This window comes from Pleurodeles waltl, chromosome 2_1 (assembly GCF_031143425.1).
Source record: "Pleurodeles waltl isolate 20211129_DDA chromosome 2_1, aPleWal1.hap1.20221129, whole genome shotgun sequence".
In the NCBI taxonomy this organism is placed as follows: Eukaryota; Metazoa; Chordata; class Amphibia; order Caudata; family Salamandridae; genus Pleurodeles; species Pleurodeles waltl.
In genome coordinates this window covers 737,417,840-737,445,246 of record NC_090438.1, presented here as the reverse complement: position 1 = coordinate 737,445,246, position 27,407 = coordinate 737,417,840, and the positions used below count along the sequence as shown (strand labels likewise).

Here is a 27,407-nt window from a genome sequence, read left to right as displayed (position 1 = left end):
ACCGTGGATTCTGACGATGGCAGCAAGAGGGGCCATGGATACGTTGAACAGCGTAGGACTCAGTGAGGATCCTTGGGGGACTCCTGCGGGGCTGGAGGTGTAAGGCAGGAGTCTGACCCTCTGCATCCTCCCGGAGAGGCAGGAGTGGATCAATTCCAGGGCTCTTCCGGAGATTCCGATGTCGTGGAGTCTGGTGCGTAGAGTGCTGTAGGAGACCATGTCGAAAGCTGCTGAGAGGTCGATGAGTATGAGTGCTGCGGTGTGGCCACAGTCTAGGAGTAATCGGATGTCGTCGGTGGCTGCCAGGAGTGCTTTCTCTGTGCTGTGATTGCTGCTGAAGCCGGACTGGGAGCTAACCAGGGAGTTGTTGGCCTCGATGAAATTCTGTTGTTGTGCATTGATTGCTTTCTCTAGTACTTTGGCGGGGTAGGGAAGCAGCAAGATGGGTTGGAAATTCTTTAGTTCTGATGGGTTGGCCGAAGGTTTCTCCAAGAGAGTGCGTATTTCGGCGTGCTTCCAATTTTCAGGGAAGGTGCCCGTGCTGATGGTGCAGTTGATAGTGTTACGAAGCTCGGGGCGATGGATGTGCTGGCTCAGATGTATATGTGGTGCAGGCAGGGGTCCATGGGGGCTCTGGAGTGGGAGCTCTTCATAATGTTGATTGTTTCCTCTGTGGTGAGCGTGGACCAGTCATGGATGGTCTGGGTGGGTTCTGGGGGTTGGGGCGGTCACAGGGTCCGCTGCCAGGTGACAGAAAGCTGTTGTAGATGTTCTGGATCTTGTGGTGGAAAAAGGAGGCGAGTTTGTCATAGAGGTCCTGTGACGGGGATACAGATGGCTTCAGAGGGGGATCTTTGAACTCGTTGATGACTGAGAAGAATTCCTTCGAGTTGTGTGCGGATGAGTTAATGCGCTCCCGGAGTGCCCTCTTCCTTGCGTTCTTGATTTTTCCTTGGTGGCGGCGGTTGCAGCTCTGAAGGAGGCGAGGTCTTCACTGGATTGGCTGTTCCTCCATTTTTTTCTAAACATCTGCGGATACGCTTTGATTCTTGCAGTTCAGTTGTAAACCAGCTGGCCTTCTTAGGTACGTGTTTGGCAGATGTCATACGAAGAGGGGGTAGATTGTCAGCGCATTCGGTAATCCTTGCATTGAGGTTTTGTGCTGATGTGTTGGTGTCGTCAGAGGGGGGAGGGAGGGATTTGGGGAGCGATGAGGTGAGGTGCTCGTTGGTGATTTCATTCCATTTCTTGTGGGGGGTCCTGGAGGTGCAGGTGCGGCTGCTGGGTGCGGTGATTGTGAAGTGTATGCAGCGGTGGTCGGTCCAGTCTGGGTGGGGATGGTCTTGATGGTGATCCTGTTGCTTGAGATGAAGATGGGGTTCAGTGTGTGTCCTGAGATGTGTGTGTGTGTGTGGGTGCAGAGGCCAGCTGTCTGAGGCAGAGGGTGGCGAGGTTGTCTAGTAGAGCAATACTGTTTGGGTCGGTAGTCGATTGATGCTAGGGCCTGGGGGGGTAGCAATGTCTATGATGTCATCTATGAAAGCTGGGCAGGGGCCAGGTGGCCTGTACACCAGGGTGCCGCAGATGGAGGAGCTGTAGTGGAGCAGGAAGTGAAGGTGCTCCATGGTGGTGCAGTGATCTTCTTGGATGGCCTTGACACGTAGTGAGGACTTGTGTATGATGCGAGTCCTCCACCTGGGTGGGAGGGCTTGTACCTAGTTAGGATGCTGTAACCGTCGGGAATGGCGATGGCGATGTCAGGACCCAAGGTACGGTTGGTCCAGGTCTCGGTGAGGAAGGCGATGTCTGGTTGGGTGGTGTTGATCAGGTCCCAGAGTTCGTTGGCGTATTTGTGGAGGGAGTGGATGTTCAGGAGCAGGTAGTTGATGGAGTTGTGGAGGTTGTTGGTATCTTTGTGTATGAAGAGTACCTTCGGTTTGTTGAGGTTGGTGCTGAAGTTGTCACGGTTTTCACTGGGCTTACTGTCCAAGTTGATGAGGGTTGGGGAACGACCCCGATTCCGTCAGGTTCTGCTCTGGCCGAGGTAGGGGCGACCCCTTCCGGTAGCCACAGTGCTGTTTGACAATAGCAAGCCACTACAGTCCGTGCCCTCCAGAAGGAGTCCCAGAGGAAAAACCCCAAAAGGGTAAAAAAAACTCCAACAGGAACTCCCTGAAACGGAAGGAGGACACAAGAGCGTTAGAACTGAAGATCCGAGAGTACAGGAAAACTGGAGACGAAGACAGGTCAGGAAATACTGGATCCAAAAGAGGAAACCAGCCGGAGCGTGACTACCACCAAAGGAGTGTTGCAGCGCAATGAGTAAGCAGCTGAATTCTCCTTATATACCCCTATACAGGAAGTAGGAAACAGGAAGTAGAAACACCACCATCTTGGACTGGGGAAAAGAGTATAACAGTGAATAAAGAACATGCGTCCAAACAGAGAGAAACAATGCATGCTGGGAAGGGAGGAAGTGAGCAGCATGCTGGGAAAGCGAAAAGGTGTGCATAAAAACACCACCATGTGCAGGTATCCGGCTTTTGCCTGTTGTGACCGGTAAGTGGTGAAGAAGAAGGTTTCTTGATGTTAAAGTGTAAAGCGCACTAAATGCGATATGCGCGGCAGGTCTGAGACCCACTCGGGGTCTCAACTCCTGCCGCGTCTGCCCTTGCGGCAGAAACGAAAGAAAGGGGGCGCGGCGAGCGCCGCGACCCCTGGCCAGACTCGCGCCTTCTCCCGCGGCCTGTCTGCAAGCCGCGGCTTTCCCCGCGGCTTGCATGCAGGCCGCGGTGTTCCCCAAATGCCGCGCGGCGGCGGCCCGTGCTTGTGGCCGCGGCCGCCGCGGCATGACAGAAGTTGCAGTTCTTGCAGGTGAAAGGTCCATGGGTCTCTTTGGGGGAGATGGTGCAGTAGTTGTTGAGATGTCTGGTGTTGAGGCGGAGGAGGGTCTCGGAGTTGTAACGGAGGCAGTCCAGGGGGTGGTTTAACAGAGATCCATGGTTCATGGCACTGGGTGCGTACCAGGCGCGGACGGGCATGCCTTTGGTGCACCTTTGGCGCGCCAGCAGCATGCCCGCTGTGCACGTCTGCTGGGCGGCCGCACTGAGGCCACCATTATGAAGGGGTGGGGGCAGGGGGAGCAGTCAGCTGGGAGGCAGGAAAGTGAGAAAGGTGCTTCACGGGGGCAGAGGGAGAAAGGAAAAAGCACTAGGGAAAAACGAGGGGTGTTAGAGGACAAAGGCAGAAAATGCAAGAAAGACTGACAGAGAGAAGAAAAGAAAAGAAAAATACTTACATTTGATGGCCACTAGACCACAAGGGCTGAGGCACAGGGACGAGCCTGTGGGTGGAGGAGGGCCTCGAACTGAGAGTCAGGAGACTCTCAGTTCGTCCCAGGCAAGAGGCAGAGGCAGGAGCATCCAGAGGAGCTAGGGAAGGCAGCACACGCTGACCATGAGGTCAATGCAGTTGCCCCCTCATCGTGCTGCTTCCGCCACTAAGAAGGGGAGGGGGCAGGGGGAGCAGTCAGCCATTAAGAAGGGTAGGGGAGGCGGAAGGGTGGGAAAGGTGCTTCGCAGGGGGGCGGGGGCAGAAGTAGAGGGGAGAAAGGAAAAAGCACTAGGGAAAAACGATGGTTGATAGAGGAAAAAGGCATAAAATGCAAGAGTGAAAAAGCGACAGAGAGAAGAAAAGAAAAGGAAAATACTTACTTTTGATGGCCACTAGATCAGCAGGGATGAGGCGCAGGGACGAGCCTGCGGGTGGAGGAGGGCCTCCACCCGTAACAGTAAATACTGTTTTTCCCTTCTTAGATATAGTCAGTCATTTGGGCCACCATCTTCCTCATTTGGGGACCTTCGGAGGTACAGGTTAACCAGGATCAGGTGGTTTTCCTGTCCCAGACTGTACTGTTTTCTGGTTGCTTGCAGCTTTAAGGCATTGGGGAGTATAATTATTTGTGTGCACATTATTAACAGGTCGTTCCTCTACAAGGAGGCTGGGTCTCCCACCTAGCAGCTCTCTTATGGGGCAGTGGTGTACTACTATTTAAGCTGCAAAAGTTGTTATTAGCTTATGGCACAATTCTAGCAGAGCGATGGTGAGGTTCGTGCTGAGGGTGATGAGCCAGTCCTGGTCTCCTACTTTGCTGAGAAACCAAGCAGTGTTCACAAAGAGTTTATTTAGATGGTACTTTTCCTGACGGGTGGGACTTTCATGCAGTGTACCTGGGTCTTGTAATTTTTTAAGTTTCATCATTGATACGTGTGTTTTCTTTGGCTAGGAACAATATGGCCCCTTTTCTGGACCTCATCTGAAGTGGTAGAGAATGCAGCCTTCTTTGATTTTCTTGAGTTGGCCTTAGGGTGATCCTTCGTAGAAATACATATTTTTTAAGAGCTCCTTACCCACCCCTACGCGAGGCCTAACATTCAGCCCCTTGTAATCTGTCAAGCATCAGTCATAATCTTGACATTTGTCTAGAGACTGTCAGAGGCTCCTGGTTGCCTGCACTGTGGGGCATGTGGCAATAAGTGTTGGTTTGTGTTGGACAGTTTCTAGCTGGGCTATTTATGGCAATTTTTCAGGCTTTTAGGTTGCTGGCTAGGGGGACTGGTAAACAAGATCTGAAACTGGGTTGAACGGTGTGGGCTTATTTCAGAGATTATGCTGATACATACCTGACATGAAATTGTTAAAAACGAGGGGTTAGAAATCCCCTAACATAGCTTATGTTTCTTGGCTGTTTGACACGCTAGTATGGCTGCATGTGCTATCTGAGGTAGCTATTCTTTATAGGTAAATAGTACCTGGGACTTATGGAATTGTGAGGCAAACTGGGTTCTGATAAACATAGTTGATTCTTTTAGGGACAGATATACAAATATTTTGTGGGTAGCAAAATTCCGAATGAAGATGGGAACTCTCTCAAAGGGATTACTAGTTAGCTATTTGCTGTTTGACATCAGAGTCGAATATTTTGTAAATTGCAAATCAGCTTTGTGTACTAGTCATTTACCATCTAATGGAAGGAGCTGGTTACCGGATGTGAAGTGCGTTAAAAATAAAAAATAACATCACAATCTTGATAATCATACATCTCACTACCACTGAGAGTCATGTGGATGGCACCCACTTTGTCATGCCCTCCCCTTTCACTGAGATTAAACCAAAAAGAACCCTCCCTCAGCATATGCATGTTATGGTTTTACAACATAAGGAATGTGACACATACTTGGGTGTCATCCTGGTGGAGATCGTCTTTAAAAATTGTTGTTTGTGTTGCTTCCTTAAATACCTAGTGGCAAATGTATGCACGTCAGCGAGTATGCCACATGGCTCTGTCCAGTACACATTATCTCATGCTACAGAGATGACTATGTACCTAGAGGGCATGTAGAATGTGCACAGCACAGTGAGTGTCTTACCTCAGAAGAAGGGTAGATTCACAGGTGTTGTAATGGATATCACTACAACTATGAGTTGTAAACTGTTTGAAATGGGGTTTTTGATTGGCAGAAGAATGCACCATGTCCAAGCAGGAACCACAGTTCTAATCAGGGTAAGTCAGCTACACACCATAAATTAACTTGTGCTCTCCCTCCGATAGCTTGGCACAGAGCAGTCAGGCTTAACTTAAGAGGCAATGTGTAAAGTATTTGTGCAACACTTCAGACAGTAAAACAGTGAAAACACCAACAAAAAGATGCCACACCTGGTTAGAGACATATAGGTTAATTGTATGACTAAAACAAGGTCAAAATGACAAAAATCTAATAAATAGAAGTTGAGATATAATTTTTCAAAGATATATTTGCAATATAATGCTTAAAAGTGTAAAGCGCCAATCAGGGCTATCTGGTCGCGCTAGAGTGGGTAAATCCAAACGTTCAGGTCGACTGTGATGGAGTGCAGGTCAGATACAGTCCTAGGTAAGTCCAACTGAAGTTTTACCTTCTCAGAATTGAGCCGAGTCTCGTTCACGGGGAAGAAGTTCGCCAGAAGTGAAGCAAGGAAAGTGCTGGTGGTGGTGGTCTGCAGGCCCAAACAGTCAGCTGGGTGTCGTGAGCAGGCGGACTGGAGCCTTGCAGTCGCAATTGCTGATTCTTGTTGTGCGAAGAGATGGGCTTTCGGTAGCTCACACTGATTTTTTGTGCGAGTGGCGTGGTTCTGGTGCGCTTGGGCCATTTCGCGGTCCCAAAGAGCCCAAAAGTTGGATTTCCAAAAGTGGCATTTTCAGAACTGCCATTTAAAATCTGAGGTCACCTTAAGTTGTGATTTTAAATTGTGAGTTCAGAGACACCAAACCTGATAAATGTATCTCTTCCACATTGGAAATCACACTCATAAGAGGTAATAAGGTAATCCCAATGTTATACCAAAGGAGAGATAGGCCTTGCAGCAGTGAAAAATACATTTGGGAGTTTTTCACTACCAGGGAATGTAAATCTAAAAAGTACATGTCCTACCTTTTAAATACATTGTATCCTACCTGCTGGGTCACATAGAGCCTACCGTAGGGGTGACTAAGATGTATTAAAAGGGAAGGTTTAGGCCTGGCTAGAGGTTTAACTTGGCAGCTTGACATGGCAGTCTAAACTGCATAGTGAAGCTCTGCAGTGTCAGGCCTGAGACATGGTTAAGGGCCTACTTAAGTGGGTGGCGCAATCAGTGTTGTAGGCCTACTAGTAGCATTTAATTTACAGGCCCTGTGCATGTGTAGTGCACTTTACTAGGGACTTGTAGGTAAATTAGATATGCCAAAGTTACCATGTTATAGGGGAGAGAGCACAAGCAGGTTATCACTGGTTGGCAGTGGTAAAGTGCACCGAGTCCTAAAGCCAGCACAACCGAGGTCAAGAAATGAAGGTGGGGGGGGGCAAAAAGACGGGAGGAAGACACCCTAAGGCAGTCAGGTCTAATGTAAGCCAGCTGCAATAAAAAAGCAGATGATGAATCTTCCACCACAAGATGTGTTCGCTTGAACAGACGCAGTGACTTCAAATTAAGTGCTATGTTGATGACTCATGTGGATTGCAAAATAAATAACATGTACAACCAAATGTGTTACCAATTGAACTCACTATATGTCAGGACTTAGATGTAACTACAACCCAAATGGAAAAAATTGTACATAATGGATTTTATATATGTGCCTAACTCCGCCACTTAGGACCCACGGTGTGCTTCCATGATGTGTGCTGTGTTGTTTTATCACCACTGACTGATGTCGAGTGTGGCATACTGTTGCCCCTGCACAGCTGAAGTGCTGCTTAGGCTTGAAACCTCTTCACTCCTACCCCACCTGGAATAGACATACTAATTGCTGCACTAGACATCTGGAGTTCTTCTAATGCCAAGATGGCATAAAGTAGCCAATGCAGTAGACAGTCTGTTAATTTTCAGTGCATCAGCACAGATTAGAGATAGCAACTGCTAGCCTATCTACTCCAAAGGTCTGAAGATTTGTTTTCACATGCTATTGGTGACGTCTGTGTGCTGTGGAATCATCGTGTACAGGTGCACGTACAGCTAAAACAGCCTATTCACTAACCATACGTTCTACTGTCCGAGACATTTCAGTGCCTGATTGTATCAGTATTACAAAACAATCTTGTCTCTGTTGTACTCTTTGTATTGAGCATTGTGGGGCACTTAATGATCTACCTTTTGCATCCAAAGCCTCTTCTGCTTGTTCCCTGATGGTTGCCGTGGGCCTACTAGCTAAAGTCCACTGTTGACAGGGTGACATCACTGGAGGATGTCGAGCTTGAAGGACTGTAGGTGAGGTTCCAAGTTATGCTGTCGTGGCTGAAATGAGTGTGGTATCCCTGTCCGCTCATATTGTTACTGTTAATACTCCTGTTGAAGTAGTTAATCCCCCATTACCACAGGGGGATAGCTGTGTCTCTATCCCTGTCTTCAGTTTGCAGGTAGACTGTGATCAGGTCTGATACAGTGATTTGAACTATGAGGAGTTAGAGGAGGAAAATGTTAAGGGACATCAGTTTGTCAAGTTATGCATTGAGCGTCTGCTATTGTGTAGTTCAAGTAGGGCTTCCTTGCATGGCTATATGCATGCTTCCCAACCTTTAATGGCGTATCGCAGGAGTGATATTGTTTGTTCTCACTGGGTGAATGCATTGAATTTAATGAAAAATTTAGCAGTTCTGATGTGAAATCGAAGTTTTAGGGTGACATTGACATGTGCCCCAGGCAGGTATGAAGTTCGTAGCAGTTGTGCTGAGACTTGATAAGCACAATACATGTGAGTGGGATTGGAGGCCTGGTAAACGTATTATAGGTGCTCCACCCTTGTCAACAAAGGACGTGCTGTCATCAGCACCCACTGCCCAGATGTTTCAATTTGCTAATGCAACTGATTCACAAATAGCAATTCTGTAATATACGGCTGCAAACAGAGGCTTTTCAATACCAGTTTGCGATTCTATAACTACAATTCATTATTATTTGCAGCTTATAAATCACATTTTTTTCACTTTGTAGTTAATTCCCTTAGTTGGGTAATATAGAGTAGCTACTGGTTTATAGAATGCCAGAAAGTTATGGTCTTTCTGAATATCTCGAGAATTTAAGGCCTAGAGCATTGGCTGAAGGAATAGGGGTATGTCCATTGTAGAGTCAGGGAAGGTGTGTTTGTCGAGTCTAAGGTACACTTCCAGAACTTACAGAGACACCCTATCTGCTAAACGCCTGTTAGAAATGCTCCAATTGCATGACAAAAATGTGTACCAGGGATTACTACTATTTTCGTTTATGCTCATTAAATAAATGCTTGCCATGCTGTGTACTGTTAGAGGTTGCCCCAGTTGTGAAACTGCTAAATCATTTGGGGCCAGATGTAGCAAAGGTTTTTACCCATTCTGTGTCTATGGGAAAAAGTGTTCGTACATATGGCCCTAAGTCTCCAATTTGCACATATTAAAGAGAATGGCCAGTAAGTGACCACCTCTGCAGGGAGTCTTATGATGAATATATGGCTGATCCTTTTACAACATTTGTGGTGAGACACAATGTATTTCTCACCTATTTAGATCACCTGTGAAGGGTCACTTTAGAAAACAAAATAAACTTTAAAAAAATATCTGGGAATGATTACTTACCTTACTAGTATTGATATCTCTGACATGAGCAGCGCTCATTGAGCCATGTAACCCATCACAGTTCCCTGGGCTTGAGTGATCTTCCCTGAGCAAAAAAAACAGAATTTGTGTCTTTTGTGGTGCAAAGTGTGTGACACGAGCACTTCCACACTGCATTCGCTATGTTATCACAAAGGGCTCATGGTAACTGCCTCTGGAGTGCAGTAGATTGAAATGTCTTTTCAGTGTTTTGTATTTCTCAAGTGAAGAGCTGATATAACTTAATTAATAACGCGTTGCCTTTTTCACATGATGAGGTTATCGTGGTTGCTGTTCTTAAATGTTCTGTTTTTTTTCTACAGGTTGGAATGACAGTAATGGCTCAGTCGGTTATATGGTATGCCAAAAGTGCCGTTCATCTTGTCCCATCCAGAAGCATCAGAAGTTATATTGGGCATACCTGTTGCAGAACGATAGCATCAGGGGTTGCCCCCATCACAAGTAGAGCCAACACAACGGAGCTGCTTGGGCGAGTCTATCCGAAAGATGAGTACACGAATGTAAAGGGGAAAATTATGTCCAAAGTGGGGAAAAACTTGCATAACCAAAAAAATCACCCACTGTGGTTAATAAAAGAAAGAATCAAAGATCATTTTTATAAGCAATATGTTGGGAGGTTTGGTAACCCCCTTTTTTCAGTGCACGATACCCTGTGCCCTATTGTTACCACAGAGCAGAACTTTGATAGTCTGCTGATCCCACCAGACCATCCCAGCAGGAAAAAGGGGGATAACTACTACCTGAACAAAAGCCACATGCTCAGAGCCCATACATCAGCACATCAGTGGGATCTGGTGAACTCGGGACTGGATGCCTTCTTGGTGGTTGGGGATGTATATCGACGAGATGAAATTGATAGCAGCCACTACCCAGTGTTCCACCAAATGGAAGGCGTTCGGATCTTCTCTGACTATGAGGTAAATCTAAATCACTCTTGACAATAATGAGACTAAGTATTAAAAAATCAAAGCTATTTAATTTAATGTAATATACTTTAGCAAGGAATAGGTAAATTTCGCGATCAAATGTGTATTTCAAGGCCAATAAATAAAGAGTCCGACTTGCAAAACCCCTGCAAGTTGACAGTTGTCGTTTGCTATACAAACCATAAATTCTGCCTCACCTTCAGAATAGCTGCTCTCCAGTTCTGGTTTAGATGGTGGGACGCGAGTTATGGTTTGCATTTTATTTGTCTGCAAGCATGTGCTGAATGAAAGTGTTTTTTTATTGTACCCCAGTGACTGACCTGTGCCTTTTTCCATTCACCATTACTCTCGCCTTACTTCAGTGATACAATGGTTCCATATGTGGGTGTGTGTTCATTTTTTGGTATTCGTGAAAATTGAAAATCAGTGGAACTTTCGAGCACAAGAAAAAAGTTGTCGGTTTCTGAATACAATACGGCTGCAGCATGGTCCCAGTTTTTTTTCTCCATTTTACAAGCTCACTGTCTTCTGAATGCAGTTTTCTGTTTTTGAAAATATATATTTCTATTCCTCTTGGTACCTGTCTATCCTTTTTTGTGTGGCTTAATAGTAGTCATCATGTCTCTCCTCATTGGATATTTTTGGGTGAATTAATGAATTTCAAGATAGCGGAAAAAATAATTTAAGCCTTTCATCAGCCAATCACAATTTATACAAAAATCACATATAAGTGCTGAACTCATGAGTTTCCAATTTGTGAGTTTCATGGCCAAGGTATTTCCAAATTTTAACTGTTTGATTCTTCCCAACCCACTTTTCAAAAGCTAATATGTCAAAAACAACTGAATGGAGTCAAACCAAATAAAACAAGCATTTGCAATGCAACGGGTCTTGCATTTGCGAGAGTTAGAGCTATTAGCATTGTAAACTCCTAACCAGACTTTTCTTGCCACACAAATTACATGAAAAAAACACAGCATGATCGCACTATGTAAAATGCAGCGCGATCGCACTGAAATTGAAAACGGAAAAACCGAGCGCGATTGTGCTATGCAGGCCTTAAGGGAGGGTTCCTTTGAGATCCACCCTTCCTGAACATGGCCTTTTCGAGTCAGTGTGTGCTCTCCCTTTCCACTTACGTATCCTTTTGAAGTTTTTTTCTAGGTCTCAGTGTGGTGGCCAGCCAATCAAATCATTCGGTACTGCAGTACCAGTAAAGAAATGACAGATGGTGGAAAAACTCCCTCAACTAATCAGAATGGACTGTTTTTAAAAAAAAACATTTAATGAAGGACTCACGCTGGACCAGCCATCCAAATAAACCTAACTTTTTCTGAGGGTAAACCTCTTTATGCCAATCCAAACCCTTCTTTAAGACACTATCTAAACACTACTTTCTCAAACAGCTGAATGAATTGACACCAAATCTCAAAATGCCTACTTCCTGAGAAAAATTCTTGCTTTATGCCAAATTTAGTGTAATTATATTTTGCCATTTTTTCAGTATTGAAAAGCAAAGTTTACTATGTGAATTAACAGGGGAAATCAAACCTTTAGGAACGTTCCCTTTTTTTGGCTCAAAACCTTCCATGAAGGAGGCAAAGAGGATGAACTTAATTGCGGAACGTTTTGTGAAGATTCATTAAATGATGCCAAAGTAACTAACTAAAACAAAAAATGTTTTTCCTATGGAAACTCATATCCAACTAGAACTACACAGTGGTGACCTCCAGTGTGTAATGTTATACATATTTTACATAGTAGTTATAGATAGATCAGACTTTCAATTTCCTGAGGGAGAGCATTTTTTGTTTTGTAAATAACTTTTAACCTGTTCAGCGAATCTTCATGACATTTTCCAAAGAATGTTTCTGGGTGATTTCTCAAGCGAGAGTGAAGAAAAAAGGGGGTGGGTGGGGAGGGTGGGACGTGAGTTCCCAAAACACTTTTTCCCCATGCATTTTCCATAGGGAAAATTAGACAATGACACAGCAAAAATGGGTGAACAGAATTCTACCACATTTGGAAGAAAGCTGAATTGTTATCCAGCAAGTGTGCTTTTTTTGGTTTAGTTTACTTCTGTTCAGCTTTTTTTGACAATCTAAGGTTCAAACTTTTGCAGGACTCCTGCGGGACCCATAGTTCAAAAGATAAGGTCAGGTGGTCTGCCATGAACATTTGCAGAGATATTTGGCTTCCATTTTAGCACTTGGAGACTCAGGCCCTTTCTACGAGTCTGGCAGTCCTGGGACCGCCAGTCTCGCGGTGGGGGTCAGATCACTGCCAAAGCAGCTGTCCGGCCTTCACACTATGACCGTGGCAGAGCTGCCACGGTCCGATCGCCGGCACTGCCAGGCTGCTGCCGGTCGACAGCCTGGTGGTGCCGGCGGTCTTAATCCGCCAGGGCAGGGCTTCAAACGGCGCTGCCCTGGGGATGACGAGTCCCCTCTCCGCCGTCTTTTTGCATGGCGGCTCCACCACCATGCAAAGGCTGGCGGAGACTGGGTGATGGGGGCCCGTAAGGGGCCCTGCATTGCTATGCACTTGGCATGGGCAGTGCAGGGCCCCCCATGGACAGCCCCGTGGCGTCAATGTGGTGGCCTGTTTCCCACTGCACCAGCAGGCAGAAACACTTTTTCCACCCGCTGGCCCAGCAGGATAACTCATAATAGGGCCAGCGGACGGAAAACCTGAGTGGCGGTTTTCCGTTCTAAAGAGTTTGGCAGACAGCCTCCGCCAAACTCGTAACGAGGCCCTTAATCCCAGTGTCCTGAAAAAATATAGCAAATAGAGGGCAGGAAAGGGATACACTGACACCCCCAATGCCTTATGTGGGAGGGAGGGTGTGGAATCACAGAGGAACACCACTGAGGCCAATTTTTTTTTTTTTTTAATTCTGTTTGTCAATCATGTGATACTTCTGCAGGACTGGCCCACATTTTTTTATAAAAGAGCCGGCCGGCCTTTTTCAATAAAATCCCTCCAGAGTGGGTCACCACATTTATTTTTAATGTGAGGGGACGTGTGTTACCACCTCCCTCCCCTCCCTCCCCTCCCCCCCACCAAAGCAAGCCAAGTTTGTCTCAGGGACCCCATCCCCCGGGACCTAATTGGTGTGTTATTTAATTAAATTATGTAAATTAATAGTATAATAGGAACGAGCTAAATATGGGCCCCAGCGACCCCAACTCCTGGGTTCTGAAGCAGTTTAATGTCCTGGGGACGCCATTTCCCGAGACACTGAATGAGCCTATTTCCCAGCCCATGCTTTTGCATGCAGGAATCAGTTGATTGCTCCTGCGCGGCGGAAGGAGAAAGAAAATGTGCTCCCACCAACACAGGAGCAAATTAAAGTCTGGCTGGCTCCTGTCCCACACAAGGAAGGGTGCTGGTTGGGGACCCAGCAGGTTTATTGACAAGCTCTGCAATGCATGGTATTTGTAATGAATGCCTTTGAGTATGGTTTTGGATTCTATTGTTTTAAATGGTTAATCATAACTTGATTGCTGTTTTCTTGTGATCACTTGACATAGCCAGTAGGCTTGCCTTCATACATTGATGTGGTGACCCTTTGACAAAGCCAATAGGACTTCCTACTATATATTGATGCGGTGACCGCTTGACAAAGCCAGTAGACCTGCCCCATTTGAAATGATGAACACTGTCATTGACTGGCAGTGCATGGAGGGGTTGGGGAGGTTGGCAGCCACTGGTGGGGTTGGATGAAGGGCCTGTCTGCCACAGGCCAGTGACGTTATAGTTTGTATGGTAGTAAAATCATACTTTGTGTTAAGAAAATCCTAAAAATTCACTGAAAAAATGTAGGTTAAAGTGACATTATAGTTCAGTTTGGGAATAATATCTTACTTTGCGTTTAAAATTAGAAATTCACTGAAAAAAAACAAAGGTTAAAGTGACATTATAAATAGGTGGAAGTGTCAGTTGAAAATACAGATTTAACAAAACAATACTGAAATTCACCAGTTGCAGCTCACTCAGCTAACTATAACTTGCCCCCTTGCCATGCACTGTTAATGTCCCTACGTTACATCACTCATGCCATGTTCACTGACATCGTTGATGCCATCACTGATGACATCTCAAATGACATCATCCAATGAGTGTGACAGTTTGCCTTACGCTTCTGACACTGAAACGTATTTAGTGAGCTACATCTAGAGAAATTTACTTATGTACTTGTTTTATTGCTGCTAAGGGCCCCTCTGAGGCTCTCCCACACATGGGCCTAGGAATTTTTCTATGATGGACAGCAAGTCAGAGCATTGTAAACTAGCGATTCAACAGCCGGATTCGAAGATCCACAAAGGATGATGGCAGAAAAAGCTCCTTTGTTCAGTGACGTGCATTTATATTTTTTATGAATTCCAGATATCTCTAAAATACATACACAGAGTGAAACACATTTTAAATGCTAATGTCTCGAAAAAACGGATCGGATTTCCACCAAACCAAGTAAAGGCACTTTCTTGATTAAAGTTTTGTTTACATGTCAAGTTTGGTGTATTTCTGGCCAGCTTTTTTTTTTTTTTTACATAAAAACTCAGCAAGATTCCACGGAGTTCCGCAAGTGGGCGGAATTCTGGCATGTCACGATGCTTGCATTCACTTTTAGCGCCAAAAGCTTGTTGTATGTTGTAAAATCAGCGCAAACTGCACCACGCAGCACGGCAGAGGGTGCTGCTTCTTTCTTCTACTCGAGTAGATTTTCTACTTGAGCGCTAGCTTTCTCAACATGAATGGTTGCGTCCTGATGCGTCTGCCACATTGAGAAATTTCATTGGGAGGCGTTGAAACACGCAAAAATCATGACAGGGGATGCAAATTCTCGCTTGCCAGCTTAACATTGGCAAGCCGTGAGCGGGGAAAAACTCCGCCACAAGATAATTGGTGGTGTTTTGCTTGAACTCTGTGCTCCAAGTGGAGTGCGAAGTAGGGAAAAAAACTGCACACTCATCTGGCAGAGCAGAATTTTTCACCCATCCCTACTTTTTAGGGTCGAGCCTGCGTTGCATGCGCTCGCGCATGCGTATCGCAGCGAGACGCTTTAGTATTTAGGAAAGGGCTCGGAGCCCTGTCAACTTCACGTCAGTGTTTTTTATTGGTTCGTGGGCTTGCCTAATAAAATCTGCTTGCTTTCATTAGTCGAAGGCACGCATACATCATGCCTTTTCCGGTGGCTAGCCCTCCTCAAGCGCAGTGACCAAGTACAGAAAAAATGCGAGGCTCGCTGTTTTCCATCGGGCTCGTGGACTTCTTTTTCTCTAATTTACCAGCGCGATCTCGCTTGCCAGATGTCGAGCGCTTTACATAGTTAATTTAACTTTTTCGGGTTATGTACATAAATGCACTTTTGCCCGATAGGTGAAAAGTCAGGTTAGGAGTTTACAACGCGATCAGCTCTAACATGAGCAAACGCGAGACCCGTTGCATTGTAAATGCTTGTTTCTGTTTGGAGAAGCAAATCATTTTATGGGAGTTAAAAGTAGATTGTCAATTTTGTCCCTTTCTCCTATTTTCAGTTCCTCGCTTAAAGAATCTTCATGATACTTGCCATAAAAAAACAAAATGTATGTATTGTTTTTAAAAATTCCATGTAGATTTGTCTAACAGCACCATTGGTTTTAAGAAAGCAAAAAAAAGCCTTTCAATGGACAGACTTTCTTAGCAATAACTAAAAAGGTGCTATCAAAGCCTCTGTAATATTATGTATATATCATCTCCACAGAATCGATGTTCTTTCTAAGTTGTCAAATTGAGACATCCAGATCAGTACTTGTAAAGTGTGGGGCCAGATGAAAACATGAATTTGCTGGTGTCATGCAGCATTTACAAAGCTTATTGTGAGCGTGATTAGTCCCCCTTCCGTTTCCTTTTGCCATTACAGTCTTTCTCGGGAGAGTGCTTGAGTCATCCGAGGATCAAAATGTCTGATCTGTGCTATGAATTATGATCGCAGGCTAACCACCTTGGCAAGGAGAACAAAAATGCTCTCAGAAGTAAAGAAAATGTGTATTGGCAGATTCTCAGAGAAATGTAGCAGAAATCTTGACGACGAATTCTCGAACGCACACACATCGGGAACATAAAGAATAGACTTGCATCAGGGAGGCTGTCTTGCCTGAAGACACTGATGCCTGCAGAATTCTAAGCAGTTCCTTTAGGGGAAAGCGGCCTTTATTAGTAAGAACCAGTGTTTGAAGTTGGCCATTACAAGTCTCGCCAAAGACAGTTCTACTGTCAGTAAACAGGAGCAGTCAACAAGCAATGGAGACATCTTAAAACAAGTATTAGGCTCGAATTCAGACAGTATTCACTGTAAAAACAAGCTATAACAAGCTATTAAAAAAAGAGAGTGTGCAAATTACAACAAAGAAACACACTTAGTTTGGGGGTAACATGCTGTTTTTCGTCTCTAATAATTTGTTCTTTTTCATTGGAAGTTCTATTATGTGAAACGGCATTGGGAAGGTAACCCAGTGTTGGCACTGATGGTTCAGTGCTAGAATATATAATAAAGGCGTCTGATGTATTGTATTTTAGCACAAACACTTCAATTTCTGCGGTCTCACTACATACAGCTTCACGGGCCTCTATACAGTGCTACGTAAAGCAGGCGTCAGGTCAAATCTTGTTTATGATTAGATGGCAGTCTTGTCAATCTCAGTTGCCGCCTCTTTATTGAGTAGCGCTCTTGTCTGTTCTCTCTGTTTCCCCCAAAACGCAGTTGGTTATAGTTTGTTTTTGATTGTATATGGTGTAGACTTTAAATGTTGACATCAAAAAGCTGTTTTTCTAATTATGTGTTATTTTGCACTCCATGGGAGGTCGTATCTTACTCTCCGGCGCAGGCTCGCAATTTTTCCCGTGCTCCTCCTTCAGTCACCCTAACCTCTCTCCTACAACTTCTTCCCACTTCTCCTCCACAGTACACCTGGCACCTTCTTTTTCTCTTCCACTTACTCATCCAGTCTCTCCTCACTCACCCTTTCTCTTGATGTATCTCCATATGCGCTATCAACGGCAAAGCCAGTTGTGCTAACCAGCTAAGTTAAGCATATAGAAAACATTGAGCCTGATTCACAAAACTAGATTTACACAGATTTACTCCATTTAAATCTACTATTGGATCTAGCTGTAAATCTAAAATATTTTTCTCTTCAACAGGTTGACATCTCCCAGTGGGAAAGTATAAGAAACATATGAAAGCCTCTATTGACTTTGCCAATGCCAGAGATTTTATTATGTGCTGGCAATGGCAAAACTAGTAGCAGTGACCAGCTAAGTTAAGCATATAGAAAATATTGAGCCTGATTCACAAAAGTAGAGCTACACTTGCAAGTGTACTCCATGTAAATCTACCATTGGATCTAGCTGTAAATCTACACGTTTTTGCTTTTCAACATTTCCAAGTGTGAGTAAGGTTATTAATAGTAACATTTCACACAGGGTAGACAGCTCCCTGTGGGAAAGTATAAGAAAATGTTAAAGATTAATATTCTTCAAAAATCATGCAATTGTTTTAATATAAAATATACATGTAACATAATTTAAAATACTTACTATAAACCTAGAATTCATAAAAACAAAACGTTAGCACATTAACTCATTACATTAAAAATGTATTCAGTGGTTAAGAAAAAAATATGTATTCAATTTATGAATAATATTTCTTGAACATTAATTTAAAAAGAAAAATTACAACCCACTGTATGATGTTTATTTTTATTTAATTTGTATTAAATGTTCTTATTATATGTATAATAATATAAATATTTTTTAGCAAGTAGTTTAACATTTTAACTTACTTTAATTTTTTGAATTATGTTTATTATTACATTTTAAAGTAAAAATAATGAATAAATATATAACATTTTAACACCTACATGTATTTCTATGGGAGTTTGCTGGGAGTGTGTTTCAGTGCCTGTGAGTGGCCAAGTGTGGTGCTAGACTTACTCCAAGGCTGAGCTGCAGTACATTTAGTACTTTTTGGAACCTTTTGGCTGTACTGTCTTTAGAAGTGTGGTTTGTGAGTAGCAATGGTTTTACTCTTTTTCGAGTTGGTGTGTTGTATTAGCTAGTCCTTCCCTAAATCCTTCTTTTCCCTTCCTTAAACTCCATCAGTTTAGGAGTAAATATATCCCATATTCCAGCCAACCCCTTGGTCCCTCCCACATTTACTACCAACACTTATTCCTCTATGTGTAAATCTCCACACACATGGTGGAGATCTCTGCACACAAAAGACAGGAGTGGTGGAGGCCTCCATACATAGTTTAGTGACTAGCATTTTGTATTGTGTGATTATTAATCCTTCATGCGTTACTTTATGCAGTTTGTGAATTGGGTACAATGTTTTTCTATACTTTCAAGATGTCTGCTGTGTTGTGTGATGCAGCATGTGTTAGATGCAGACAGTGAAAAGCGCGACGGGTGCTGCTTCACCCGATGCACTGCAACATAGCCGCTGGCTATAATATGAGCAGGCATCAATGTTGTGGGCTGTTTCTGGCTGGTAGAGTTTCCGACTATGGGAAACTCTTATAGCCCTTGCGGTCAGATCACAGCACTGGCAGTTTTCTGACCACACGGCTTCGGCAGGTGGGCGTTTCCCTCCACCGAAGTCGTAATGAAGCCTTTAATTACAGTAACACAGTGAAAGACACCACAGAAGGACTCAATATCAGTTTAGAAAAATAGATATGTATCTCATTAAAGCAAGACCAAATTGACAAAATGTCAATAAGCAGAAGTCGAGATATTAATTTTTAAAGACTAAGAGCCTCATTGTAACCTTGGCGAAGGGATTACTCCATCCCTAACGTGACGGATATCCCGCCCACCGTATTACAAGCTTCATTATATTCTATGGAACTTGTGAAACGGAGGACGGTATATCCGTCACTTTTGGGACTGAGGAATCCCCTCCGCCAAGGCCGTAATCAGGCCCTAAATGTGAAAACAGTGCTTAGAAGTCACTAGCAGTCAAAAGGTTACTTGAGGTCACTGAGGGACCGGTGCAAATACAAAATCCAGACCGGCCACAATGAAGGGTAGGCCGGCTGCAGAACCCATGCAGGGTCTGCTAAACAGTACCTTTACTGAAGGGATGTGTAATTGACAAGAGACACGATGTATCAATATTTTTACTGTGCCCGGGCACTGTGTCGACAGCGGGCTTCGTGTAAGTGGATGCAATGGTTACGGGGGCCCTGCAGAGTGTCATCAAGCCGTGCAGTCTGTGATCTGCTGTCATCAGGCAGCACTGTGTTGCCGTCCAAGATGAGATGCATTTGATTTTTCTGCAGCACTCCTGGCGATGCATTGCTTTTTAAAGTTTGTAGCTGCAAACCCCACGTCTGAGGTCCAGTACTGGAGGGAGCACCTCACGCAGAGGTCACAGGGACAGAGGCCAGCAGCAAGTAGTCTTTGATGTCCCTTAGACATCAGAGAACAGGGGGTAAGTCAAGTCAGCAATCCCTAGGAGAATCTTGGGTTGAAGGATGTAGAGAGCAGTCCAGTCCTTCTCACTGCAGGACAGAAACAGCAGGCAGCAAGCCAACACAGCAGAGCAAGCCGCAAAGTGTCAGTCTCTCCCACAGCACAGCACACAGCAGCAGTAGGCCAACACTGCAATGCAATTGCACTGTGGCAGTGCTTCCTGGCAGCACAGCAGTCCTTCTTCCAGGAAGAGTGTCCTTGGTTGCAGTAGAGATCTGATTTGTTGAAGTTTGGGGTCCAGTACTTATTCCCAAAAATGCCTTTGATGTGGGGGAGAATTCAAAGGAGTCCTCTGAAGTGCACAAGAGTCCCTTTCATTCTAGCCCTGTCTGTTAGGCTATCTTTGGGTGGTAATACGGAGTCCTCTGAAGTGCACAAGAGTCCCTTTCATTCTAGCCCTGTCTGTTAGGCTATCTTTGGGTGATAATCATTCCTTTGTTTGGAGACAGGACACCATCTATTGAAGTGTAAGTGTCAAGTCCTTCCCTTCCCCCTGCTCAAAAAGATCCATCAGTATGCAGATGAATTGAGATGCAGCTGAGTGTCCTGTGTTTGTGGCTGTCTGGAGGGAATTCACACAATGTAGCTGTCCCTCAGCTCAACCCAGACGTGTATTCAGAGGCAGGCTAAAGCACAGAATGATTAAGGTAAGAAAATGCCAACTTTTTAAAAGTGACATTTCCAGACATTCAATTTAAAGTCCGACTTTACCATAAGTTGTCATTTTAAATTGTGAGTCCGGAGACACCAAAATCCCTATCTCTATCTTTTCTGCATTGGAAGTGACACTTAAAAGATGTTGTAAGGTAATTCCAATGCTATTGTATGGAAGAGATAGTCTGTGCAATAGTGAAAAATGATTTTAAGAGTTAAACTCAAAAGTGCATGTCCAACGTTTTAAATACACTTCACACTGCCCTTGGGGCTAACTAGGGCCTACCTTAGTGGTGGCTTACATGCAATAAAAAGGAAGGTTTGGGCATGGCAAGTGGGTACACTTGCCAAGTTGAAATGGCAGTTAAAAATGCACATGCAGGCTCTACAGTTGCAGGCCTGAAACATCTTTGAAAGGTTACTGTAGTTGGTGGAACAATCAGTGCTGCAGGCCTACTAGTAGCATTTAATTTACAAGGCCTGGGCACATATAGTGCACTTTAGTAGAGATGTATAGGTAAATTAAATATGCCAATTGTGGAGAAGTTAATGTTACCATGTTTTAGAGTACAGAGAATGTGCACTTCTGCACCGGTCAGGTTGGTAAAGTGCCCAGATTCCTAAAAGTCTGCAAAAATAAAGTCGGACAGCAGTAGGTCAGAAGGCACACCAGGGATGCCAGGTCTAACATGCATGAATATGCTGAGTGAAGTAACCTCTCTTACCTATACCACAGTTGACTACTTTTGACTTTGACAGAAGATAATATTTTACTGCATGAGGCAACAAAACATTAGCCAGGAATTTGTTGACCTGAAAAATTATAATTTTCGCCTGCATTGAGAGCATGATAGAGGTTTCTATAGCAACAGACTAAACTGGTAGTGTTTAGAATTGAGCTTACGCTCATCTATGTTATAAAGAAGATTTTGAGGTTTTGAAAGACCTGTTTCAGTTAACTGTAGCAATACCCCCTAGGATTGAGAATACAAGCTTTCAAAAATTTTATATGTGCCTTGAGCCCCTCTCATGCCTTTAGCCCCTCTCACACCTAAAGTAGCAAATTGTGATGGCTGTCATTCTTTTTCTTAAAGAATCTTTTTATTGTTTCCACCAGTAATAGAAAAATAGAACATTGCAACAAACCAATATAATATGAAAGATCACTGCCATTTCCACGCAGTTGACATGTAAGATAAACAAATAAATAATACTAATGGATTATTTCTTGTTACAGGTATCTTGTGTACATTTATCCCCATGTGCTCCCCCTCCTGGCATTAGAAAAGCCCCAGCCTTATCACCTCATGTGTTCATCCCTCATCATCTGTCAATTCCGCTGGTGTCCTTCCCTCACTCCCCTAAAACTTGGTCAAGGCTGTCTCCCAAGCTTGTGAGTCTTCCACCACCCTATTGTCTCACCTGCATTGACTGAGGCAGACTTCCTCAGCAAATATCCATTCTGTCACATCCCTCTTCCAGCCCACACTTGGGCCCATTTGACCAATCCAAGTGATTTTCACCCTACATTTTGCTAACAGGAGAGCCAATTGACTGAATTTATATTCCATCTTCCTGCCGTTTTGTTTGTCACCCAGTAGACTTACCAATGGGTCATGTGGTATATTAATGCTACAGACATCTGCCAGGTGCTGCACTAGAGCATCCCAGAATGCTTTAACTGATGGGCAATGCCATGCCAAATGCAGAAATTAAGTGTTACTTTCTGGACAGCGGTGACATCCACTTGCCCTAGATGAATCTATTCTGTGCAAGAGCACGGGGGAAATCTTAAGTACGATGGAGATAGTTAAAGTGCACTACTTTAAATCACGCATTGCAGAATACTGTATGTACGAATGAACATGTCATCTGCCATTGTGCATCCTCTGTGTCCCCAGTTCCTCCTCCAATGCAGTCCTGACCAGAAACTGGGTCTTAGGCCTGTCTGTTAACATAGCTTTATATAGGTGTTAAATAAAGTGTTGTCCCTCTTTCACCCGCAACCCCCTCCCCCAGCTCTGAGAGTGCTCAAAACATAAGTGAGGAAGGCAGTGGGCCGGATAAAAGGGCCACAACTCCTGGGATATATTGACTATTCTAGAGTGTAATATGAACTGTCCACCTCCCACTGTAAAAGCTTCATGTGCCGCTTGAAAGGTAATAAATTCCTAATTTGGATAGAGATCTCCCAGAGACTCCCCACCACACCGCAATGCCCACTTCATTAGCCGGATTTCGGAAGGCAGGTCAGTTCCAGAAGTTAAATTCACAGGCGAATGGGGCCCTCCTAAGTACCATCCTCATACCTCTCTCCCATAGAGACGCAGTGTGTTTAATGAGGTATGGAACCCTAGCTGAATCCCAGCCACCGGAATGCAGTAACCGCAGGAGTGTAGTGGCACAAGTCTCATCTTGAGCCAATGGGCTGCATGCTACAGTTGGGAGGCAAGGTAAGAACGGTCCAAGTTTGGTACCCCAAGTCCGCCTGCTGTCGTAGGCAAATATGAGTTCACAGGCTACTTTACTCCTCCCGCCTGCCCAAATAAGCGTTATGAGCAATGAATGCAAATATCTGAAGGTCGAACTGGTTAGGGTATTAAAGAGTGCTGTATAGTGTATGGCAGAAAGACCATTTTTGCAACCATGACTCGTCCCATCAGTGATAGTGGGAGAGTATTCCAGAATTGTATTGAAGCCTTCACACCCTCCGCAAATTCTATCTAAGTTGTGTTGCTTCCAATTACACTGAGTAGAGGCCACCATGATTCCCAGATACCGAAACTGGTCAGTCTCCCAACAGAGTGGTAGGCCGGCAGAGAGGTAGGATCCGCCTCCGCCATCCTTCCCAGTGGGAACACCAATGATTTACGTTGCTTCATTCGCAATCCGGTAAGGTCCCCAAAGGTAACTGGATACCTGCAAGGGTAAAGACTCCCTGGGAGAAGTGAGATAAAATAGGGTATCATCAGTATAGAATGACACTAAGGGCCAGATGTGCGACCATCAGATTTTGTGACTTGCAATTTGCAAATTTTAGCAATATGCAAATTGTGAGTCGCAATCTCTGATGTCAAGAGTGTCTGAGACACTGTTTGTGATTCCCAAATGGGTCGCAAGGGACCTGTCTCACTTATATTCATGAGGCAGGTCGCAATTTGCAACCCATTGATAATGACCGGCACTCACAGGGATAGTGGCCTGCTGGGGTCAGCAGACCACCATGTCTGTGATGAGTGTTTTTTTTAAATAAAGCAGTTTTTTTCTTAAATGCAGCCCGTTTTTCTTGAAGGAAAATGGAATGCATTTTAAAAAGAAAAATGTAACATTTCAGTTTTATTTATTAAGAGTAGGCAGTGATCTTTGGGGACCACTACATGCCCTTAAAAAACATTTTTGCATGCATTCGCAAAGGGGAAGGGGTCCCTTAAGGAACCTTTCTCATTTGCGAATGGGTTACCGCCAGATTCAATTTGGTCGTAAAAAGCGAATGTTTTGTTACTGCCATTCGGCTTCAAAACATTCGTACATAGCACTGCGAGTCGCTATTAGGAAGGTACGTCTTTGACATGCCCCTTCCCAATACCAAATCACTACCCATTTTGTGATTCGGTAATAGATTGCCGAATTGCAAAATAGGATTTTGGACATCCAAAAATGCTTTTTTTCCAGCCGTTTGCAAACAGAAAAAAACTTTGTACATATGGCCTAAATGAGACACATCCGCCACACAAATGCCCCACTATGACAACTCCTGTCTAATTTGTATCGCTAAGAGTTTGAGTACTATCGCAAAAAGTAACGGCATAGTGGACAGCTCTACCGCTTCCCCTTACTCTCCTTCTATGAGTCGGAGCTTAATTGGACGACTCCGACCCTATCAGTGGGATCAGTATACAGCAGTCAAAGCCACGATCTAAACTATGGCCTGAATACCATTGTTATGTTGACAGACACCACTACTAGGTCTTCCCTACTCTCTTCGGCCTAATCTATAACATACATCAACCTTCTTAGGTTCATGGTTGTGTTCTGCCCTGTTATAAACCTGCACTGATCAGCATGTATGGATTGGGAAATCAGCGACTGCAGTCAGAGAGCGAGAACCTTTCAAAGGAATTTTGTGTCTGTGTCAATCAATGTGAGCGGATGACAGGATGATGGGATCCAAGGACGTTGAGCCCTTTTTTAGGATCGTAGTGATACACCCCTCGCTCATGGATGGATGCAGCACTCCTTGTAGGTACACATCAAGTAGCTATTGCACAAGTTCTGCTATGTAGGCTAGATAAAATTCAGTGGTAAAGCCATCACTCCCAGGTGACTTCCTCCCAGGAAGGCATGCTAGCGCCAGCCTGACCTCCTCCAATGTGAGGGCAGCATACTAGCCTTGTGCTACTATTTCTCCTACCTGTGTGAGGGGCAGACTCGCCAGATAAGTGCCCCGGATCCGAGCCGTGTGGGCTAGTATGTACCAGTTCTAGGTGGTCCCTTAGTGTGTGCAGTATAGCGTGCTGTGTACATGCATCAGTCCCTGTAGTGATCTTAAGATGCAGTATTGGAGAGTGTGGGGTTTCCTGGCAAAGGATCCATGCTAGGCGGCGCCCTGAGCTGTCTCCATCTCTATGCACCAGTTGGCGGTAGGACTTCAAGTTATAATACTAAAGTCTGTCCCTTACGGATGCCACCTGTTGCCGCAAGGTGGCCGCCTTGCACCACTCCTGCTCATCCTCTGGAGGGATACTTTGTACCTCTACAGGGCATCCTCCTTGCGGAGGAGGTCTGACTGGAGAGCTCTACGTATCCCACACAAAAGGCCCACACACCCGCCCTTTAACACAGCCTTCATCGCCTTCCGCTCCGTAGGACGACTCTGTTTGGTTGTCTAGTTGATCTCAAAAAAGTCTTTTAGCACTTCTGCCAATGTTTCCTGACCCCCAGAGTCCTGCAGTACCGCGGTTGGGAATCGCCACGTGCAGGGCGATCAGGGGTCACTCCTCCATTCAAATGTGCATTTCACTGGTCCATGCCACTGGTGCATTGTCAGATAAGTAACAGGTCAAGTGAGACACTTTAAGCATCCTGGAGGCTAAATGTCTAGCCACCGGAATAAGATCTAACCTCCTGAATGTACCATGTGTTGGTAAGTGGCATGTTTACTCACGCTCCGTTGGGTTTCTTTCTTTCCATATGTCAGATAACCCCAGTTGTGTCATAACTTCTCATAGCTCTGATGTCATCGTTAGCTTAGTATTCTGCCGTGCAGGATGTCGATCCAATTCGCCATCCGTTATTTATTTAAAGTCTCCAACCCAGAAAAGATTAATATCAGCCACTAAGGGCACAGCATCCCTCATTCAACTATGGAATTAGTCATCATCCACATTCGGGTCATAGGAATTTACAAAGGCAGCATTTACCCCATCCAGTCTACCCTGCATCAACAGGTATCGACCCTCCACATCCGCTTCCATATATGTCAATGCAAACGGCACGCCTGGGACAAAGCATATCAACACCCCACGGGAGTATGACAAATAATTGGCATAGTACACTTGATCCCTCCATCTTTTTGCCAGTTTGTCTCCTCATCTGTGATAGGTGTTTCCTGTAAATAGGCAACACCCACCCCATACTGTTTAACAAGCGATAGCAGTCTGTATATTTTATTGGAAGAGCCCAACCCCCATACATTCCAAGATTGAAGTCTTATCTTATTCAGAATAGTCATTGTCATACATCAGCAATTGATCCACAGGAATTGTCCCTATCATGTTAATGTGGCAGCGACCCCAACACAACAACCTAACAAATAACCAAACAAAAATTCCACCCAGGTCAGGGAACAGCAAACTAATACCATGTGCTTGTTCAGAATACTCGATGTGTCAGGACATGCAACATCGTCGTCCTTTATTTCACCCCTAAACCTCCCACTCTAACCAACCCTCCAAGGAAATCCCCACCATCCCAAACGCCCAAGAAAAACATCTCAAAGTCAATTTCCCTATAACATCCAATATGTAACTTGTATGATTAAATTTAGCACTGTAGGAACCCATGCCCCTGTCCAGTCCTCGGATTACTAAACACCCTATTATAGCGATTTTATACAAGGAAACATGCAGTGATCATCAAACATCATACATGCTTTCCCACTCACTCCTCTCTCCACAGTCTTGCACCTCGCATTCAATGTATTACAATCGTACTGCCATCCAGAGGAGCATCTGTAAGTTATAGCGCTTCATATCACAGGTATTTGGACCTCCATTACCCCCTGGCATCTCAGCGTACCCAAGCATGCCACGATAAAGTCAAGAATGCTCCCAGTGTACAGCATGTGTATCCCACAGGCAATCACTTGCACATCCTCTCTCGTGTAGACGCCAATCGCACAATATCACTCAGTTCCATTACTCTCTACAAGGCAGATTGCTATTCATACAATGCCGCAAAAGTAATATGCACAGTTGCCAGTCTATTGTCAAATTATTCCTCTCAGTCATGTGGTACCAGGGTCAACTCAAGGCTTAGGTGCTTGTCTCCCGAATGACGTCACCCGTGTACGCTGAGGAAGCAGAGTTCTCATCCTCCATAGAGAAGACCTCTTCATGGGTCCCCAAAGCCGACTAAGGGTCCCCGGTCGTCGTGGTGATAGTGCCATCCTCGCATATCACAACTAGGCCAGTGACCCCCGCTGCGGATTGTGTCTCCGGGTCAGGGCAGTGACGTAGGGCCCCTTGCTGTTTGCCACTTGTGTGGAAGACCTCCACTTCAGCCAGGTGACGACCTTGTGTGGTACCGGCCATATAAAACCAAGTCCAAACAGCTTCTGGACGTTCAAAAAAGGGAGATTTGCTGGCACCAAACCCAACGGAGTGACTCACATTTTAGCTAGAAAATGGAGCATGTATTGGAGGCCCATGGCTCTAAGGCAATTATTCACGTCCAGAAATGTTTTGCGGCGTTCCTGTACTTTGTGGATATAATCAGGATAAATCACAATATTCTGTCCTTCCATTTGTGGTCAAGGTTTCTCTGGCGGCCCTGAGAATCGCATCTCTGTCTCTGTAGTTTAGCAGCCGGGGCGATAATAGCCCTAGATGGGGCACTGGAGGAGGCATCTGCACCAATGCCC

At 44.7% G+C, this 27,407-nt stretch overlaps 1 protein-coding gene across 7 annotated transcripts in view; it reads left to right on the top strand.

Moving 5' to 3' along the window:
* The window catches only part of FARS2 (phenylalanyl-tRNA synthetase 2, mitochondrial), a 1,511,864-nt gene that overhangs the window by 407,387 nt on the left and 1,077,070 nt on the right, over nt 1-27,407 (top strand). For all 7 annotated transcript variants that reach the window (XM_069217436.1, XM_069217450.1, XM_069217415.1 and 4 more), the window contains one exon: nt 9,467-10,081. In XM_069217436.1, coding sequence (XP_069073537.1) covers nt 9,473-10,081 — 609 coding nt within the window. In that variant the 5' untranslated portion in view covers nt 9,467-9,472. The remainder of the gene's footprint in view (nt 1-9,466; nt 10,082-27,407) is intronic.